The sequence below is a fragment of the Rhinolophus ferrumequinum genome, chromosome 6 (assembly GCF_004115265.2).
Source record: "Rhinolophus ferrumequinum isolate MPI-CBG mRhiFer1 chromosome 6, mRhiFer1_v1.p, whole genome shotgun sequence".
In the NCBI taxonomy this organism is placed as follows: Eukaryota; Metazoa; Chordata; class Mammalia; order Chiroptera; family Rhinolophidae; genus Rhinolophus; species Rhinolophus ferrumequinum.
Window position 1 is genome coordinate 29,331,745 of NC_046289.1, and position 21,627 is coordinate 29,353,371.

The following is a 21,627-nucleotide window of genomic DNA, read 5'->3' on the forward strand; positions in this document are numbered from 1 at the left end:
ATAGATGAAAATTGAGAGGTTAACTCCATTCCTTACCAAAACACATGAGTCCAAGATGGCCAAAGAAGAAGAAATAACCTTACATGTTTCCTTCTGTCCCTCAAAACACTCAGCCTCCAGAGCTCCGCCCCACCTTGACGGCCCCGGGATTTCCTTTGCTCTGGCATCTGCAGGACTCACGGTATGAATCACTGGGGACTCAATATAATCTGTTTATACTGCTATTTAGGTTTTCACATCTTTGTCTTATCTCACCCACAAAACTAAAGGTTTCAAGGTCCCAGACTATTTCTTTGAATTCTCTACATTCATTTTTAAACATTTTAAGACATCATAACCTCTTCCTAAAACTAATATTCTGTAACACAGAGCTACTCTTGGCTTTTAGGAAGAGCCCCTGCCCGTTATGTCTGTTGCAGAGTTAGGCAAAGTAAACACTGAAAAAGCAAAGGATCAATAGAATGGGTATCTTTCTATGAAAATATTTGCTGATAAACCCAAGATTTAATCATCAAATACAGCTGATCCATGAACAATAGGGGTTTGAACAGCTCGGGTCCATTAATACACAGATTTTTTTCAGTAAAAACCTGTAATGGTTTTCAACCCCCAATTGGGAATGTATGCATTGATCTACGCCATTTTATATAGGGAACTTGAGCATCGTAGATTGTGGTATCTGTGAGGGGTCCTGGAACAAATAAATCCCCGAGGATACAAAGGGTGGTTAAGTTTTTGGGGAGTCAAAGTTATATGTGATATTCGATTGCATGGGGATAAGTGCCCCAACCCTTGTTTATTCAAGAGTTACCTGTATATGTTGTTTTGGGAAATACTCAGCTTAATACGTCAAATTGTTACTCTGTTTTCAATACATGAAGAAGGTCTCAAAGGTACAAAGAGTATCCTAAGAAGAGTGTGAGAAAGATACAGGGCAGGCTACTTTGAAATCTGGGTAATGGGAAACAACTGCTTCATGTACACAGCAGCTGGCCAGGATCTGTGCAAAACTTATCCAGAACCCTCTGATTCTCAGGTATGCGTGTTCAAGAAAGTAAAATTGCCCCCAAATCACCCTTGTCAATGAAGAGATTCAACTCAAGTCCAAATGTCTCAGATATAAAAGTCACGTGTCAGTACTATATTGGACCCACAACACAAAACAATTCGTATCGTTCAACTGGTTGAACTTCTGTAACAGTAGGAAAACAGTAAACATAGGACAGCTCTGGCTTGTCCTGAGGGAGTTCCTGTGTGGCTGGCTAATTTTCATTCTGGAATGTTGTGCATCTGGCTATCATACACAGGATCCTTTGTTCCCCAAGAGGATCTCTACTACACCACTGTAACCAAACACACTGACATTCTTGATAAAACTTATGTCTACTCAAAGTTCAAGATTATTGAAAGAACATTCCAGAACTCAAAATAGAATCTAAACTTTGTGGTGCTAGAGTTGAAATGTAAATGTTAAACCCCACATCTTACACAGATTCACATGAATATCCAATCCACCTAGTTTTTCTTTATCAAATTTAAGGTACTACTTCATGTTTTGCCAAAATGGTTTATAGCTTTTATTTTGTTTTAATTTCTTATTTTCCAAATTATAATTCACAACTAAGATGAAACAAAATATTTTTGCTCAAAAATTTTTGAACTGAAAAAAATGAGCTTGTAGGGAAAACTGACCATATCAGTTCATACTATCAAATTACCACTCTCAAGACCCCGTTTTAACAGGAAAGATTCCGAGATTCAGATAACTGTTCCAATAAGGAACACCATCACTTTCTTAGCTAGCACGTTCCACTGACTTAAAACTGAGGATTTGTTTTCATTCAACACTTCTATTGTGTGAGTGATAAAGCACTCGTGGAAGTACCAAAGGAGATACAACATAAGTGGAATTAGAAGGCAATCACATACACCACCCTCTCCCGAACAACTGCAGAATAGACGTTCTTACTGATGTGCATGAAACATGCACCAAGATAAAACAGATGCTGGGCGATAAAATAGGGTTCAAGAAATTGTGAAAGATTGACATCTTGCAGAGTATGTTCTCTGACCACGATGGAATTACAAAAATTTTTTTTAAATCTCACAATAGGTGGAAATTATTACTTCTAAATAACCCATGAGTTAGAGAAGAAAATGACATAGGGAATTAGAAAATATTTCTTACAAAATAATGAAAAATATAACCTCAAAATTTGTAGGATGCAACTAAAAAATTGCTTAGAGAAATTTATAGCTTCCTATTAGAAAAGAAGAAAGGTTTAAAAATCATCTAAGCTTTCTTCAGAGAGTAGAGCAAGTATAAATCAAAGCAGAAGTAATTATAAGGAAAGAATAAAAATAAGTCAAACAGAAAACAGACAAAAAATACAGAAAAATTAATAAAGACAAAAGTCCTCTTAGTTCTTTTTCTAAAGTGTTTTGGTTATTCCTTTTAATTTCCATATAAATTTTAAAACCATCTTTTCAATTTGTATAGTAAAGCCTGGTGGTAATTTTTTAAATCAGTAACAGTTTTCTGACATATAATTCATTTATAATTCACCTATTTAAAACATACAATTCAACAGTTTTTATTTAGTACAGTCATAGAGTTGTGGCATCAACATCACAATCAGTTTTAGAATATTTTCACTCCCTGTCCTCCCTCGAAAAAACCACCTCTACCCATTAGCAGCCACTCCCCATTTTCTACCAACCCCCAGCCCTAGGCAACCACTAATCTACTTTAGGTCTCTACAGATTTGCCTAGCCTGGACATTCCATATAATGGCATCATACAATATACGGTCTTTTGTGACTGGCTTCTTTCACTCATTATGTTTCCAAGGTTCATCCATGTGGTACCATGTATCAGTACTTCATTCCTTTTTATGACTGTTTTCAAGACTTAAATACAATAAAGCTACAGTAATCAAGATGGTGTGATGTTAGCGTAACTACAGAACAGAGTTCAGAAATAATTCACCCCGTAACTGCTACTGCATATTTGGTCAGGTCATTTTTTATAAAGGTGCCAATAGGAGAAAGGACAGTCTTTTTCAAGAAATGTTTCTAGAGCAACTGGATATCTACATGTGATTAAAAAACAAAATAAAAAAAACCCTTTTAGAAGAAAACATAGGATAAAATCTTTATAATCTTGAAGCAGACAAATGTTTTTAGACTACATGAATAACTGTAAGAAAAATTTTTAAAAGTCTACTTCATTAAAATTAAACATTTCTGATCTTCAAAAAATACCATTAAAAAAGATACAAAGACTCTGATAAAATATCTATATCCAGAATAAAGAATTTTCACAACTGAGAAAAGATCTAATTAAAAAAAATTAAATTTGAGACATTTTACCAAAAAACATGCCTAAATGTCCACATGAAAAGATGCTATCATTAGTCATCAGAACAATGCAAATGAAAACCATAATGGTAACATTTCACACCTATTAGAACTAAAAAAAAACTGATATAAACAAACAACAGCGAAAGTTGGTAAGGATGTGGAGCAAATGAAACCAAAGTGGGAACATAAAATAGCAACCTGTTTTTTAAAGTTTGGTAGTTTTTATACAGTTAAACATACACTTAGCATTTGATCTAGCAATTCAAAAGAATGAAAACATATCTACCAAAAGACTATGAATGTTTACAGCAGCTTTAATCACACTAGCTAAAATGGATTAACTGGTGAATGGGCAAACTGTGATATATTTAGATCATGGTATATAACTTAGCAATCAGAAGGTATGAACTACTGTTAGATGTAACAGATGAATCTCAAAACATTATGCTGATCAAAAGCCAGATGTAAACTTAAACATACTGTATAGTTCCATTTGTAGTATCTTCTAGAACAGACAAATCTATAGTGACAGAAAGCAGATTAGTGGCTGCCTGGGGAAGAATTGGAGGGGTACTAACTTCAAAGGGGCCTAAGAGAATTTTTTGGAGTGATAAAAATGTTCTAAATCTTGACTGAGATGGTTGTTACGCAGGTATAGAGTTTGCCAGAACTTACTGAATTACATAACTAAAATGCATGCATTTTATTTATGTAAAGTAACCTCAATGAAGTTAATTTTTAAAAATTAGAAAATTCTAATTAGAAAATCAAGCATATTGTATACCATTAAAACACTTTGAGACTGATTAAGTGCCTGCTTTAAAAATATGTATAATTGGTATCCTAGACCTCATTCAACTTGGGATGGCTAATTCAAAATAAAGTGCATAAAAAATTCTATGAGAGCACTGCCTGAGATCACCGACCAAAAAAAAGTTGCTTAACATGTTTTCAAAAGGTATTATTAGGGCCCTTGGCATGATACTGAATCCTTGTTGAAGAATAACCTAACTAAAAAAAGTGTGCATGTTAGAAAATAGAAATTAGGCTGAAGAAGCAGAATGAAGTCTACTCTGGGCCTTAAGGTGTATCCCTCTCCTTGAACAACCATGTTATTTCTTGTTTATCAAAGTAGTTGCTGGGAGTTAATCTTGTTCTCCTTATTATGTGTGATCTTCCTCAAGAACCTTTCCTTTGTATCATTCCAAGTGTTAAGGACAACACATAATGTGACCTCACTTATTTATGAACTTACAATAGCGCTGCAAAAATGAAGAAGGGCTAAAACACTACTTTACCCAGCTAGCAGACTTAGCCTAAACATTACACTCAATATGAGGGTGGGAAAGCCCCCGATGTCGACAGCCTAAGACATGGAAAAATACCACTTTCCCATATATGTAGACTGAATAAGAAATGTAGACCTACAGTGAAAAAGGGAATCTTGGGGTGGAAGGGAATCTTCCTTGGTGGCTGTGGCGAACAGTCAAGAATCAAATGACAGGAGTGTTGTTATGCTTTTAAGGACTTTGAAAGGAGCTTTCAAGGAAGTGTGTTTTACTTGTTTTCCTGGCTTTTAAGGAGATTTAGAGGTACAACAAATGAAATCAGATCTGAGGATTTCTCAAATAGAAATATTTTAAAAATTCAGCAAAAACCAAGGAAAAGTATTTGTTACTTTGATATAGCAAGTCACGTGACGGCTTTTATTTCACACATTTAATAAAAAGTCAATGCTTTCTAATTAATATGTGAGTAAATGATCATTTAATGATTAATAACATTTAGTATAACATGAACTGCCTCAACCATGTCCAGCATCTAAGATAATTTGAAAAACGTTTCCATTTCAGACCAAAGGGAGAAGACAAACAGAACATAAAATTTCAGTGAGAAAAAGGAAGAGAAAAAGAAGAGCATTTAATGTTGGCTCCCTGCATAGATGGAATATCTACAGAGAAAAGTGGGTAATCCCTAAGAATCTGCTGAGACCTTTTTTATGTGTGGAGTGTCACATAATCCCTGTTGGAAATAACATATATTCACGTGAAGGAGATTAAGGGGGCGTTAAGGAATGTCAAAGCTTACCATACATTTAGGATAACAAAAGGGAATGTGTGGGGAACAAGAGAAGCCCCCTTCTTTGGAGAGCTGCCACAGTACAACCAGAGGCAACCATGGCAGTTTTGGGAAAAGTGACATGGCAGAAAGAGTAATCAGTTTGAAAGCTCAAGCTGATGTAGCTTTTAAGCATTGTGACATATTAGGCCATGACATTAGGTTTCATGTTTATTTTCAATAGAACAGTACAACGGTATAATAACTTTACCTTTGGATTCTTGCCCTCTTTGGCCAGTAAAGCCCGAAGTCTTTCTTGTGAAGGAGGTGCAATGAAAATAATATATGGTTTCAAGTCTGAATTCCGGAGAGTCTTCAATGACTGAAAGAAATTTTTTTTTTATTAGTTTCAGGTGTACAAAACAATGTAATAGACATTTACACCCCTCACAAAGTGATAACCTCCCTCCCCCCTGAAAAGAAATTTTGGATCTTTAAAATAATTTTCATCATTTAACTGTTTCCCAGCGATATACTTGGAATATAATAATGTCATTTAAAAAAAAAAAAACATTACCTATGAGTATTTCCAAACATCTTCAAAACAAAAAATTCACACTATTTTAAGATCCTACCGTTCACAGTAAAAATATATTGTATACCTATAAAACCTCTCTCACTCTCTTTCTCTCTCTCTCACACACACAGGCTTGCTCTTTTTATGTAATGAAATAAAAATGAATGACATTGAAGGTTTACAATTATGTGATGCAGGTTTACAACCTGCTAATAAGATCACATACAGATTATAATAACCATGTTAAAAATCCATTTTGGAGGAATTAGAAATGAAGAGTCACCTCCATGTGCCAGGGTATAAATGCAAGCATAACCAGAGAGAAAAATTTCACATACACATACAAAAAGGAAAACATTCTGGAAAAGCAGATCCAAAAACACCAGCCTGTTTGAATTAAGAGATTGTGGTTTTCACCTCGCCTTTGCCACTGCGTGCCCGCGTATCACTAAACTGTCAAATAATGTAAAGTTCTGAAGGAATTCAGTAAAAACATACTTAGGTGTTTATAATTGAAATAGTACAGATTAAACTCTGACCACTAAGAAACCAAAGAAAACCTAATTACTATTTCAAGGGAGCCACTGTAAAATCAATTCTCTCTCACATCCATCTCCCTAATGACACTGCCTACGTTTCCTGAGCTGACATACGCAGTAGATTCCACCACAGTAAGGAAAGTTTTATACCAAAGCTGTCTAGCCTAGAAGAAGAAAAAAATTTCCACAACAAATAATTTAAAAATCCTAAATTTCTATAATTATTTCACTTTTTAATGGAAATCTAAGAAGTGATTATTAGTAATTTTTAAAGTTTTTGCTTAGTCTGCCAAATAACAGAAACCAATGGAGATTTCATTATTTAATACAGCCAAACATTATGATGCCTGCTAATACTTAAACTATGGGAAAAACTACCTCTATTCTGATTTTTCTCAGATCAAAATCAGAAAAGGGAAATTCTCATATAAGCTCTAAAATACTTAAAGTAGTTCCAGTACTACAGTTACTGTATTTTAAGTTTTAGAAAATATGTACATGTCTATACTCATATGTATGTATTTGACTGAGGAAATTGAAAGAGATTTAGCAACCTGATTTCACATAGGTAATCAGTGGGAGAAAGCTGTAAGAGAACTTATTATTAGGTCCTGTGGTTCTTGGACCACAATACAGTTTCCACTAAATTACTCTGCAAAAAATGTCCTCAAGTTCAACATCCTAAACCAAAATAGCTTTACCTGTGTACGAAGACTTAAGAGACATATTTTCCCAGAGTTGATCACTTGCCGTACAGAATCTATGCTGGTTCCATACAAATTTTTTTCAAATTCACCATGTTCAATGAACTTCCCAGCTGCTATGTCTGCCTCGAATGCTTGCCGTGAAACAAAGTGGTAATCTCTACCGGCTACTTCGTGGTCTCGCCTATTCCGAGTTGTATCTAGACAAACAAAATCAAGTAAAAATAATGGGCATGGTCAGGGTAAGGATGGGGGATAATTCTACAAGCCAGAAAAATTTTTTATTTATAATAAAATGAATTGAGGAAATTTTAAGAGGTCATGTGTTTAACATTGACTAGTTTTATTTCTAGATTGAGAAATGAGCAAAAATGTTTTTAGTATCTTCCTAGTTACATTTAATTACCTTAATACAGTTTATGCTTACACTTTATATTACTTCATCTTGCATTTAAAACACGACCACTCATCTTTTCCTAAAGTTTATTTTCATAATAAACTTTAGGTGCCATATCATTTTTAAACAGAACTTTTGTGTTCAGAGATTGCCAAAATTTTTCTCTTCTGCATCGGTTTAAAAAAACTAGAAGCTGATCCATATTGAACAGGAATTGTAAGGAGCACCAAATGAAATTCATGTAGAAAGTAATTAGCACCATATTCTTAGAAAAATTAAAATTTCTCAAGAATGACTATTTTTAGCAACAAATTCTCAAAAAATTTGGTTAAAACAATTCCTCTTTCTTGGACGATACTGTTTTTGATGGAATGGATGAAAGGTTTCCCTACATAAGAATTAGGTTCTAAGGTGATCAACAGGAAAGCACAGAAAAATGGGAATGCATTCAAACTTACGAGGAACTGCAGATGCAAAGCGGTCTTTTTCTTTGTTCATGAGCCTCTGACGCAATTCATTCTGGCCACAGTTCTGTGGACCAATCAAAATGATAGGTCTTTTCCTATTTGCTGGCTGATGATAAAGTGACATTTCCTCATAAGTTAAGATTTCTTCATTGTCATAGTCTTTAGAAAAAGAAAAAGTTAAGCCCTTCAGACAGAATTATTTCTGTGTAATAAATATATACTCATAGATCTTCCAAAAAAATTGGAAAGCACAATTTACTATTAAAAATGCTTAACCTTTTGGATCAAGATAGTATTACATCATGAGTATTCTCCTATGTCATTAAATCCTTGCCAGGATACTATGAAAATAAATCAGATAATATATTAATCCTTCTAGAAATGTTTATTGCTTCACTTATTTCATATTGTGTTTAAATGTTTGACACAATGTAACTATACTGATTCTTAAATAAAACAACTAGTTTGCAGCCAATACTTTGACAGAGAGAAGTGCACCACGGGATAAACTAATGAGAATAATATCTATCATTTTTGTAAAACGGGGATACTAACACTTTAGAGGGTTGGTTTAAGGATCAGACATAATGTATATGCTGAGCACAATCCCTGGCACAGACAGATATTCACAAATAATGGCTATAACTAGTGTTTCCGTGATTATGTAACTTGAAAACCTGTCATACCTGTGCCATTCACACTTCCTACATTTATGTTTACTTTATTATGGGATACTAACCTGCGGTCATGATTCAAGAAGGGGTATAACTTATTATAAGTAAGGTAACATTCCTAAAGCCTGTAATTCACATGAAATAAGAGCTGTCAAGTGGTAAGAACAAAGGCAGACAAGCAGCAGCCTGCCATCTTCTCACTCATATTATGTCACCTGATTGGGAAAGGGCATCAAATATGTTAGTCAGACTCTCTCAGCTAGAAGTTCCATGGGGGCAGGGGAACATCTCAATCTTGCCAGAGCTTGGCACACTGTAGGAACTTAAGCTGTATTTATTTACATTTTAGCTCAACCATACATTAGCTGTAAGAACTTAAGCAGGTCACTTTAACATCTGAACTTGCATTTATTGATCTGTAATCTCAAGGAATTTATTGTGAAAAATTAAATGACTGAAGGCATCTAAAGCATACAGTTACTGCCCCTGAAGTAGAACAGTTATTATAAATGAGTTATTATTATTAAAAATATTAATTAGATGACACCATTATGAACAGAAATGTAATTCTTTCCCTTCCCAAAATGCTTTTCCCTCTGAAAAGTCTGAGTTCCTTCTAAACACGTACAATCAGACTGTGGCAGCACTGTGATTTACAGACTTAGTTCCTGTAGACTTCAGGTTTGTAAGTTTTCTATAGCTATTAGAGTTGAATCAGTTAATTTTAGTGTGTTTCAAAGAAGAAAGAGAAATATTAATCACTTACCCAAGTACCCAAGTACAGAGGAAAGGATTAAAAATTCAATAAATCTTAGTTACATAATGTATCAATTAGCATTAAGGATGTTTATTTTAGAAAAAACTTATTAAAGTAGATGGAATCTCAGATTTAGTTTTATATGGAATTTTTAAATAATCTATAAAATTTTATTTTCATTAGTTTAATTTATGCTGCCTAAAAAAAATTCAAGGTATTGAGAAAATAGCTTTATAAATTATATAAGTTAAGGATTGCCTTTACTTTATTATTTGGTTTGTTTCTAACATGAACCAGAGCAGAGGCAGCAAATTCTAATGCCCATAAGGACCAACCAAGAAGGTAATGAAAGCAGTAAATCAGGTTGTGTTCATAAAAAACTGGAGGTGGTGGAGACAGCTGCACTAAGACAGCAGGCGCCCAATATAAAGGCAACAGCCATCACTCAGTTCCAGCACCGTGTTGTCACCTGGGAGTATGAGCCAAGTGTTATTAGAGCTTTCAGTTTTAAGAGAAGCTACAACTTAAAAAAAAAAAATGAATCTTAGCAATAAATTAAAGCAACAAAACTCGCCTGTGGGCCTGAATCAGCCAGCAGGTAGCAGGCACTGTAGAAAGGGCTGCCTTGGTGACAGGAGTTACTATAGCCAAATTATTCATCATTTACTTAAAATACAGCTATATTGTTATAAGCAGGTATTAATTTCTCAAGTAAAGAGATTAAAGAAAGGAATTTCAATTCAATTTCCTCAAAATTAGAGGAATATCAATATAATACTACATATGTGTTAATTGTATTTTAATTTTTATACCAGTTTTTCTCAGAATTCAAAATACTGTATTACTCATAGGATTCCAAAAGAAAATAATTTCTGCTAAACGACTTTCTTAAGCACATCTGTCACATTAAGGGGCAAAACAGGACTAGAACCAAAACATCCTGAAAATATCAGTTTAATTTCTTTCAAATGTTAGATATTGGACCTCTTTCAGATATAAATCCATCTCTGTGAGTGGAACTTACCGTCATTTTTATTGGCATTATATAAAACCTTTTTCCTCTTCTTTTTATTCTTCTTTGCACACCATAGTTTTCCTGTTGAATAATCATAAACATAACTATAGATGTGGTATTCGTTTCCTTGAACAAAGCTATATATTTCAAATTGAAGAACTGAAATAGTTTTTAATTTAAATTTATAAACACTTATTATATTGTTAATAGGAGAATTATTTTTCATGGAAGTATTTACAATTTTCCATTCATCTTACATCTTTAATGCTTAAATCCTGTCCTTTCTTTACAGTCCCAAGAATCAGTTTTGCCTCTCACATCACTCTTGCTATGAACACATCTTGACAGTTCTAATATGTAACTTTAAACATAGTTCCAGATGGAGACACAAGAAACCCTTTACTGTCAAATAAAAGTGTCCAACCTGATTTTTCTGGCTCCTTATCTTCTTCTATAGTTTGCTTCATGGCTTCCCTTTGTTGCTGAAAGCTTTTCCCTTAATAGCAGAAAGGAAAAAGAGTAAAATATTTAAAACAAAAGAACAGAAGTATTTTTTTTAAAATCAAGGGAAAACACTAGAAGTAACTCTTCATTTATATTTTCTTCCAATTCCGTCTGTCACCTATGAGAGTGTGTCAGCTATGATTGATTATAAGCCTCCAAATGTTTCAAGTATTAAGTTTCAACTTCACTCTCAACCAATCCTAGGACAGACATTAGTAGGATATATCACCTATTAGAAAAGATAAATAAACCAGTGATAGAAAATTTAATAGTTCAATTTTTACAAAGCTTTCATGAGCATTTACTATGTGGAAAGTACTATGCTGGATCTTACAACAGTCCTGCCCATTTAGATTTATCTGAAATCAAGTAAATTCATTCTAAGCATTAACTTTCCAAAATAATATGTGAACATTCATCACTTTTCAATTCTAAGACACCACTCAACATATTCCCTTGCATTTATTATTCTCAATCCCTCTTTTTCTTTGTATGTATGTATATACATGCATGTAAATGTTTTAATGATTTCTTTATTTCTACCTTTAAACTGCCAATGATACAAATAAATGAAAAATTTTGTTTTTCTTCTCAGGATTAAGCTTTTAATATAGGAGGCTTTCAAGGTTTCTGACCTTCATCTTCTTTTCAGACATCTATCTTAAAATCAAATGTATTTTTTTCTGAAGGATAAAAGTGGTTTTACTTAGAAAATTCTGGATTAGAGTTCTACTTTTATGTTTAATTTTTATATCTAATTCTTTCCATTTCAAGCCAGGGATTCTTAAAAATCAATAAGCAATTTCCATCTATGTTGGGCTAATCTGTAGAATGTAGTATATTTCATAAGAGCACAAGCAAAACCATTAATATGAGTTCGACACACATAAGAAGCATGAAAGGAAACCAGGTTATTTCTAGAAGCTATACAGATTGCACTCTTAGTGAAACAAGTAACTGGAGGGAAAATTTTAAGAGCATTACAATTTAAAAGTAAGTACCTTCAATGGATTAAAAAATAAGGAATAAAATAATTTTAATCACTTACATATTGAAATGTTTTAAAACACTACGTTATTTCTATGGCACATTTTTTTTTTTAATTTATTGGGGTGACAATTGTTAGTAAAATTACATAGATTTCAGGTGTACAATTCTGTATTATATCATCTATAAATCCCATTGTGTGTTCACCACCCGGAGTCAGTTCTCCTTCCATCACCATATATTTGATCCCCCTTACCCTCATCTCCCACCCCCTACCCCCCTTACCCTCTGGTAACCACTTAACTATTGTCTGTGTCTATGAGTTCTTGTTTCTCATTTGTTTGTCTTGTTCTCTTGTTGTTTGGCACATTTTTATAGTACACAAATAATTAGACTATTTTTAAAATAGAAGCAGACATCAATGGGAGATGGACATTATGGCTGCATAAAAATCCTTCTAATTCTATCAGAAAACCATCATCAAACTCAAAGTAAGGTGGGTCTATAAAAAGACTTGCAGATGGTATCACTGAAGTCTCCTTGACTCACCTATATACTTTCAGAAACTCAATGTAATCAATCAGTCAATAAACACCAGTGCTAAGTATTTATGGGCTAAGGCTGGCATGGTAAGATATCAAATTGGTATTTGGCAGAAGCATTGGGCAGAGAACCGTGATGGCTGTCTAATACTCCAGGATTCTAGAGGAATGTCCTGTAACTGCTACTGTGAAGAATCAAGGGTGTAGCATCACCCTCTACATGTAATATAAGAAGTTCATTCCTCCTTCCTTGAAATATGACCAAGTAGAGACAAAATTTGTTTCCAGCTTTTGGGTTTAAAAGTAATGTGTTGTGGCTTTCTGTGACCTTATTATACACATAAAGAACAAATGTAAGTATTATAATTTCATTCTAAAGCCTAACAAATTAGTCACAATTATATTTAAGATACTTATGCTACAAAAATAACATAAAAACCCAACTACATGAAAAGTAATTACATCATTTCATCATTTTTAAAAGTGAGTTTTTCTCTGTGAAGGCTTGCGTTTTATATGTTCTTTTAACTATGTACTTTCTACTATATTGTCCTTACCTGGAATAAGACCAGCTAGAGGTTGATTATCTTCATCCCCTTCCCTGTAGGCTTGCCACCAATTTGGATCTTCTTGACTGATTACATGAAGTATATCCCCCTTTTGGAAAGACAGACCTAATTCTCGACATGGAACATAAGGGTCATCTGAGGGGTCATAGTCAAAATGAGCTTTTACATGGATCTAAAAGATAAAAAGGGGGAAAAAATGATGATAAAATGGCAACACAAAATATTTAGCATGAATATAATTACAATGTTATAATTTTTCATTAGTGCAAAGAAATTATGAGTTGAAAGAAGGAAAGTTTAGTTAGGTAACAGTATTTGGGGGGCAGTATTTTCTCAGGCTCATCTGTTTTCTTTCACGCCTCTGTTGACTGAAAACATTAACTAGAGTATGCGAAACACTGTACTGTTAAGCCGCGAACAAGCCGAGGTACTAAGAGGCCTCAAAGGCTTATGAGAAGCGGAAGGAATGTAATAAAGACCCTTCTCCATTCCTGACCTGTGAAAACACTAACTCTGCAAGAAGGCAAGCATTTTATAAACCACTACCACTAGGAAAGGCAGGCTAACCTCAGCATATGTGTCGTCTAAGCAGGTGAGCTTCAGTCCCGTGGTGCCACTATCCCTCTTGCGACGCTATCAGTGTGAACGTGCCTTAATCTCTTTCAGTGTTTCTTCGAAAGGACATGTTTACGTTCACAAATAATCACACCACAAACTTCTAAAGTTATCTAAATCAAGTTTATAAACTATACATAGGCTTGGAAATATGATAGTGGTATAAGTTAAAACTTTTTACTAACAGTGTGTTTGCTTATCAAAAAACTGTTATGCCTTTGAGCATTAAAAGGTAAGTCAGAATTCACAGAAACTTTTTTGAAAGCTAAGTTGATTTCCTGTGCCATTTCCTCCAATATACCTCTATAAGATATAACAAGGTACTCCTCCTTCTAAGAAGGAATAAAGGAATATTAATAATCTCTTTAACTTCTCTATCTGTAATTTTTACCCAACCTGGGCAAGTGGCATGGGGCATTTCCAAAATCTGTAAAAAGCCAACTTTGATCTAATGAAATTCAACCTCTATATCCAATGAATGTTTCTGCCCCACGTAGGTTACATTTCAGGTTTGCCTCAATGAGCCAAATTGACAGCATAAGAATTTTATAATTCTGAGTCCTTTTCTATCCAATTGTTATTTGGCTTTCCTTAACTCTTTTACCCTGACCATAATTGAGGCCACCTATTATAAAGATAGGGTTCTCCTCAAAAATTGTTTTATTAATAGATAGTACCTTTTTTCAGCTTCTGAAACACTAAAAATACTGACTATCCTCAATCAACGATGATGGACTCTATGAAATTTGATAAAATACTTTCTAAGTGATAAATATATACGGTGTGATCAAACAATATGGTGAATATTTAAATTAAAAAAAATTTATTATACTACAAGATACATTGCCATTAATCCCTCAAAATACTCCCCCTCGCTTTGAACACGCTCATCCTATTGTTCTTGCCACTTTCTGAAGCAGTTCTCGAAGTCCTCTTTCATGTGTTCAATTGCGTTGTCATGCCTGTCTCTATGCCCTGAAATCGATTCAAAACGTTTACTTTTCATGGTCATTTTGACTTTGGGGAAAAGCCAGAAGTCACACAGTGCCAAATCCAGTGAATAAGGTGGATGAGGACACCCTGTAATGTTTTGGACAGAAATTGCCACACCAGAAGCTATGTGAGACACGAAGCCTTTCCATCATGATCACAAAATATGGTGAATGCTGCTGCTGAGTGCCATCGAACAGAAAAGCAGGGATCTTCAATACAGGAAGCGGTGCATCGAATCTTAGTAACTGTGTGTGACAAGTTTTAATTTGTTCGGTGCAGTCAGTCGGGTGTGAGCTACGATTGAGAGAAGGTGTGTTTTAAAAAGTGCTGTAAATCATCCTCTATCATGACAATGCTCTGTGTCACACACTGATTCTGGTATACAGCAATTTCTGTCAAATAAAAACATTATGGTGTGTCCTCATCCACCTTATTCACCGGATCTGGCACCATGTGACTTCTGGCTCTTCCCCAAAGTCAAAATGATTCAGAACATTGAGGCAACTACAGCAGCACAACCAAAGATACTCATGAAAGAGGACTTCCAGAACTGCTTCAGAAAGTGGCAAGAACAATGGGATAAGTGTGTTCAAAGAGGGGGGGTATTTTGAGGGGGATGAATGGCAATGTGTCTTCTACTGTAATAAATTTTTTATTTAAAATTCACCATATTGTTTGATCACACCATATATATAGATAGATAGCTAGCTAGATATAGATAGATAGATATATCTATATCCCTCCATTATAAGGCATACTAATGAAGAATCCTCCTGAAAGCAACAGCCTCTTTCAGAAATTGTACATGAGGATATTAGATAAAAAAAATTTATTTTAATTTCAGGAAAATATTTTACTAACTTCTGTAAACAGGAAATGAGGAAATCTAAGTCCCAATATAGAAATAGCAACACTGAGATAAAGGAAGTGATCTAGTTCAAAATATAGAACTTATATGCTAGTCTGCTTTCTTTGAGGTAGCTTTTCATTGATGTATTACATAAGTTCAAACAGTACACAAAATCATTAATTGTATATATCAATGAATTTTCATAAATGAAAGACATCTGTGTAACCAGCATCAAAATCAAGAACCAGAATATCTCCAGTGTCTCAGAAGCCCTGCCTCATGTTCCTTTCAATCACTAACCACCGTATGCCCTCCAAGGGTAAACATTATACTGATTTTAGAAGCACAAATTAGTTCCCCCTGTATTTTACTTCATTTAAATGGAATCACACAGCACATACCCTTGGATTAAATACAATTTAAGATACCCCACACAATTTGATAGCATTCTGCTGCATTCCAACTAGAGCGCTTGAAAGAGTCTTGTTCTTGATATGAAAACAGTGTTGATTAAAATCTTGAAAACTTTGTTAGTTAAAACCAAAAATGAATTTTTTACAAAGTTATGCAGGATAGCAGTAATCAAAACACAGCTGAGCTGTTGGGTAAAAATATTATATGTACAATTTTATAATCCTGGCATGAGATGTCGCTAATACGTAGGATGATCTAAAAAACCTCTCGAGTACCATCCCTCTCAAATGCTTCCAAAAATCTGTTTAAATTGTGCCTTTTAGCCAAAAAAAACTTGAAAATCTAAATATGGAATTATAAGCATTATTTTAGGTGATGGAGAGATCACTTTTATCAGGCTTTTCCGAGATCTACGCAATCATACCACTTGTCAGCCTGATTAATGATTTTATGAAATCACTTTCTAAAAGTAATATCCAGCATGTTGTTTTGAAGTGTTTTGCTCAGATCACCTGCCTGGGATGTTTATTAAAATACTTAATTCTTATGCCACATCTCAGACTTTCAGACTCTGCATTTTTATTAGGTTCTTGGATAATTGTTACATGCTGTTTAAAATGTACCCTAAAATCTTAGAGTACTACTACCCTGAGGGAAACTAAATAGTGTCTGTATCTAGGTATATGGCCTTTGCCAGAGGCCAACAAAATCACCCCAAGATGCTTTTCTCTCTTCTCTTGCCTAAGTCTGACCCCTTCACTATTTGGATTTAGCTGGTTTGGAATGGAGTCCCTCTTTGTTTAGGCTGGGAAGAAGAGTACAGAGAATATTCTATGCTTATGTGACAAGTTTATCTAGTGCTATTTAAAATGTACCCTAAAATTAAGAGCAAAGTTTATTTCATATCAGAGAAATTAACCATTGGTTGAGTTAAAATCTGAGCATGCCTTGACATGTACTATGTGACTTTTATCCATATAGTCCAAGATCAATTATTTTCAGTTCTAGAAATTATCTTCACCAAGCTTTCCTCCCCAGCTGTTAGCGGCTAATTTGTTTCCCACACAAAGGAAAACAGAGCCCTTTTTAAATGGAGAGACGCTGACCTCTATAGAAAAGCTCTAGGACTTAATAATGGTGTAATATCAATATACTGTATCTGATCAAAACAGTGTTTGGTTTCTAAACCAAACAAAATATTCATAAACTTTTAAATTTAAAATTTAAATTATAGGATTGTTTAATCACAATTATCTTCCAGCATTTTTCTCTTTGCCTTTTTTTTTTTTTGAAGATTTTATTGGGGAACGGGAACAGGACTTTATTGGGGAACAGTGTGTACTTCCAGGCCTTTTTTCCAAGTCAAGTTGTTGTCCTTTCAGTCTTAGTTGTGGAGGGCGCAGCTCAGCTCCAGGTCTAGTTGCCGTTTTTCTAGTTGCAGGGGGCGCAGCCCACCAATCCTTGTGGGAGTCGAACCGGCAACCTTGTGGTTGAGAGGATGCGCTCCAACCAACTGAGCCATCCGGGAGTTCAGCGGCAGCTCAGCTCAAGGTGCTGTGTTCAATTTTAGTTGCAGGGAGCGCTGCCCACCATCCCTTGTGGGAGTCGAGAAATCCAACTGGCAACCTTGTGGTTGAGGATGTGCTCCAACCAACTGAGCCATCCGAAAGCTCAGCGGCAGCTCAGCAAGGTGCTGTGTTCAATCTTAGTTGCAGGGGGCGGAACCCACCATCCCTTGCAGGACTCGAGGAGTTGAACCGGCAACCTTGTGGTTGAGAGCCCAGTAGCCGAAGTGGGAATCGAACCGGCGCATGGAGCTCTAACCACCTAAACCACCGGGCCGGCCCCGCCTTTTTTTAATAACACTTGTAAGCTATTCACATTTCAATCCTAATGATGGGCATATGGTAAAGGGATAATGATTTGTCAGTTTATTTACATCTTTCCTAAGGGATTCAATGCTCTAAAATAATTTTTCTTTGTAATTTTTATTTCTGTTTATTTCTTATTATAGCAGACTTATTTTTAACTTTTAAAATTGTGGAAGAGAAAATAGTGAAAGAGAAAATAGTGAAAGTGTGTTCTTCCTTTATCTTGGGCCTAAACTTTACCGCTAAGGCAGACTGTAAAATTAAGAGCAGCATGAAGAAAAGCTTTTGCAGTGTCCAGCAAGTTATCAAATTCTTCCCCAAGATTCCTCCTCCCTGACCCAAGAAGGAATATCTTTATTATTCGTTCTCTTCCACTTTTTATGTGAAGTTTCGAGTATCTGTGGGACATCTGACTGATGTTTAGTAGTAGGCAGCCAGAAATGTGAACCTTAGGGTAACAGCAAACTTAACAGAGCAACTGCCCTAACTTGAAAAGGGATACCCATCTAATATACACTGAAATTTTCTGTATTTTTTGCATCTTCTGATAAAATATGTATTTATGAAAATCTTAGTATATGATAAAATTCTAGGTTTTCTTCCAAATGAGAAAAAACTAAGATGCAAATTATATAATACAGTTTATACCTACTACAGAAAAGTAAATACATCTGACAGCAATGGTTCTCAACTTTTCCATCCAACCCAGTTATCTTTATAGACTGTGAACATCATTAAACAATCATTTTTTAAAAATCTGTAGAATTTCGGGAGGCCGGTGGCTCAGTTGGTTAGAGTGTAGTGCTCATAACACCAAGGTTGCTGGTTCGATTCCCACATGGGCCAGTAAGCTGCGCCCTCCACAATGAGGTTGAAAACAATGACTTGACTTGGAGGTGATGGGTCCTGGAAAAGCACACTGTTCCCCAATATTCCCTAATAAAAAAATTTTTTAAAAAAATCTGTAAAATTTCTTTGCAAACACGAAGTATATAAAATACAGTGCTCCCTGCTCTCCCCACAACACATTAAAACTACAGCCCAAATCTCTTCTTAGAATTCCAGATTAATATGTTCAATTCTACCTACTCAGTATCTCCACCTGAATGCCCCTCAGCATCTCAAACCTGTAGAATGGACCTCTTGATTTTTCTCCCCAAATCTGTTTTTCCTCCAGATTTTCCTTTAGTAAGCAGCATCACTACACGACCCAGTTGTTCAAGCATCGTTGCTTCCTCCCTTAACTTTCTCTCCACATTCATTACAAGGTCCTGTCATTTCTACTTCCAAAACAGCCTGATTTTCTCCATTGCCACTGCCATCATCCAAGTGTAAGCCAGTATCATACTTCATAATGACTTCAGCAAGTTTCCTAAATCTCCCTGCTTCCATTATTGGCTCTACTAATTCAATTTCCACACAGCAGCCAGAAGTGTTTTTTAAATACAAATCATATCATGTTACCGTATTTAAAATCCAAATTTCCTGCCACGGCCAAGGAGACCTACTTGACCTGGCCCTACCTACCTCTCTGGCCTCAGCTCTTAGAATTCTCTCCCCACCTTTCTACTCCCCTACTTTGCTCCATGCCCACAGGCTTTCCAAAGTTTTCTAGAAATTACACCTGAAAGCTCCTCTGGCCTGGCTGCATCTCATCCTACAGGTCTCAGCTTCATGTCGCCTTCTCTAAGAGCCCTTTCCTACCCATCTTACATAATTAATCCCACCTCTTTTTATTCTTCACATTCACATTTCGCTTAGTCTTATCCTTTGCCACTAGCTGTAATTATTTTGTCATGTTCATTATTATAAACCCAGTGCTTAGCATAGTGCCTAGTAGACAAAAGGGATCTAATAAATATTCATTGTAAGGAAAACATTATTTGGGACCAGTAAGTAAGAATATTTTCCAGTTATTAATACCACTGAGCAAGTGGTTACTTCTATGGTTTGTATCCCTGAACTACAGTTTATTTTTATTTTTTTAATATCCTGGCTGATTATTTCATTTTTATTTTTCCATGATTACTTATTCCTTTTATAACAAAAGTAGTTTATATTTTATTAAGTATCTACTGGTGGTCCATTAGTTACAAATCTTATTTTTATTATTTTTAGTAATTTTACTTTTCAATTACAGCTGACATACAATATTATATTAGTGTCAGGTGTACCTTGAACTACAATTTAAGCATCCTCCTATTCTCAGGCTTTAAGTTCCCCTTAAACCACTTCTCTCTCCTACCCTCCCAGCCCAGACCCCACAAGTCAAGTTCACGCTCCCAGGCTTATTAGAGCTGTTAGTCTTCTATAGGCAAAAGAGGCTCCACAGCAATTTCAAATACTAAAGTCTCAGAATATGTTTTTGTTGTACTCAGAATCCAGACTATCACGTACATAGCTACTAAGAGGTTAACTCATCTATAGTTACAATTTTCTATCATGGTATTCGAATTCTTTTCTTTGGACTGGCAATAAAAGTAATGAAGAAACCTAATATTTAGTGGGTTTGTGGGACATTACCTGTTATACTACACAGTAGTTAAGAGCATAGATTCTGGAATAAACATGGGTTCTAGTCCTGATCCAGTCACTTCCCAGTAGTGGGCGTGGACAATTAACTTGATCTTTCTAAGTTCTAGTTTCAATGCCTGTCAAATGGGAATAATAAAGATACCTGTATTTCATAGGAATGCTGTGAGGACTAAATGAGATAAAACACATAAAACAATTAGTATCATAGCACTGTGCCTGTCATGGGGTAAAAATCATAATAGCTAACATTTATTGGACAATCAGTAATCTGAATTTTCTAGTGTACCTTCCATCACTAATAAGTATTGTGATCCTGCTACATTTCAATTTACTCCTCTGTTAGATCAGGGCATTGGACTAGATAAAAAAAGAAAAAAGTGCCGTCAGCTCAAATATTTTTTTTCCTCCCTCCATATTATTTCAACTATATTGTGTAGCAATTTAAAGTTTTATACACTTGTCTAAGAACTCCATCTTTTTTCTTTTTAAGTCAATGTGGAGAGAAGAAAACTGCATGATTTAAACAATGTATACGTTTGCTGGGATAAATATGTCATTCGTCCTGGAAGTGAACTACAAAGATGCCGAGACTCTTGCCTTCTGCAACTGGTGGAGCAGCCACTGGTTGCTATGTATGATGTAAAAGAAACTTAACGAATAAGGGAGTACTTCTCCTAACAGAGTTTACTCTTGCCATTTGTGATGTTATAATTCAGCAAGTGATTATAGTGTGGTTTCAGATAATACCTGTTTGGTTTATCTATCTCAAATATGTGTTTCTTTCTAACATCACAAAACATACATCAGAAAGATACCTTTTGTTGCTCTCACTAGCTCCTGACCTGTACCATAATGATGCTCAATAAATTGGTTTTAATTTCTTAAAATCACTAATCTCACAAATAATTATTCTGCATATGCCAACTAAAATTATGATTTCCTATCACTGTTTTCTTTGTGGAAACCTTCAGTGCAAACTCTAATAATAGAAGTTAATTTTAAACCAGTTAGGTTTGATTGAAACTTTGCAAGAGATATTGCAGTTGAGAGTTCTTCACAACAAAAGGAAGAAGTGAAAGAAATGAAAAGTATTGCACAACATCGTTTTTATTTTTAAAAGATCTCTACTCATCACATGCTCTATTTTAAAGGGGTTAAACCTAGCATTGTTTCTTTTCCTTTTTCTCTCCCTTTCT

General features: G+C 34.9%; 1 protein-coding gene and 1 long non-coding RNA gene across 8 annotated transcripts in view; one reads left to right on the forward strand and one right to left on the reverse strand.

The window, feature by feature from the left end:
- LOC117023473 (uncharacterized) lies at positions 1 to 21,267 on the forward strand. The gene is made up of 3 exons (XR_004423208.1): positions 1 to 181; positions 5,217 to 5,326; positions 20,922 to 21,267. It is a non-coding gene; the product is annotated as an uncharacterized LOC117023473 (long non-coding RNA).
- The window catches only part of PALS1 (protein associated with LIN7 1, MAGUK p55 family member), a 76,085-nt gene that overhangs the window by 1,369 nt on the left and 53,089 nt on the right, over positions 1 to 21,627 (reverse strand). For all 7 annotated transcript variants that reach the window (XM_033108242.1, XM_033108243.1, XM_033108241.1 and 4 more), the window contains 6 exons: positions 13,142 to 13,325; positions 10,976 to 11,047; positions 10,561 to 10,632; positions 8,097 to 8,264; positions 7,239 to 7,441; positions 5,693 to 5,803 (listed from right to left, as the gene is read on the reverse strand). In XM_033108242.1, the coding sequence (XP_032964133.1) occupies positions 5,693 to 5,803; positions 7,239 to 7,441; positions 8,097 to 8,264; positions 10,561 to 10,632; positions 10,976 to 11,047; positions 13,142 to 13,325 (810 nt within the window). The remainder of the gene's footprint in view (positions 1 to 5,692; positions 5,804 to 7,238; positions 7,442 to 8,096; positions 8,265 to 10,560; positions 10,633 to 10,975; positions 11,048 to 13,141; positions 13,326 to 21,627) is intronic.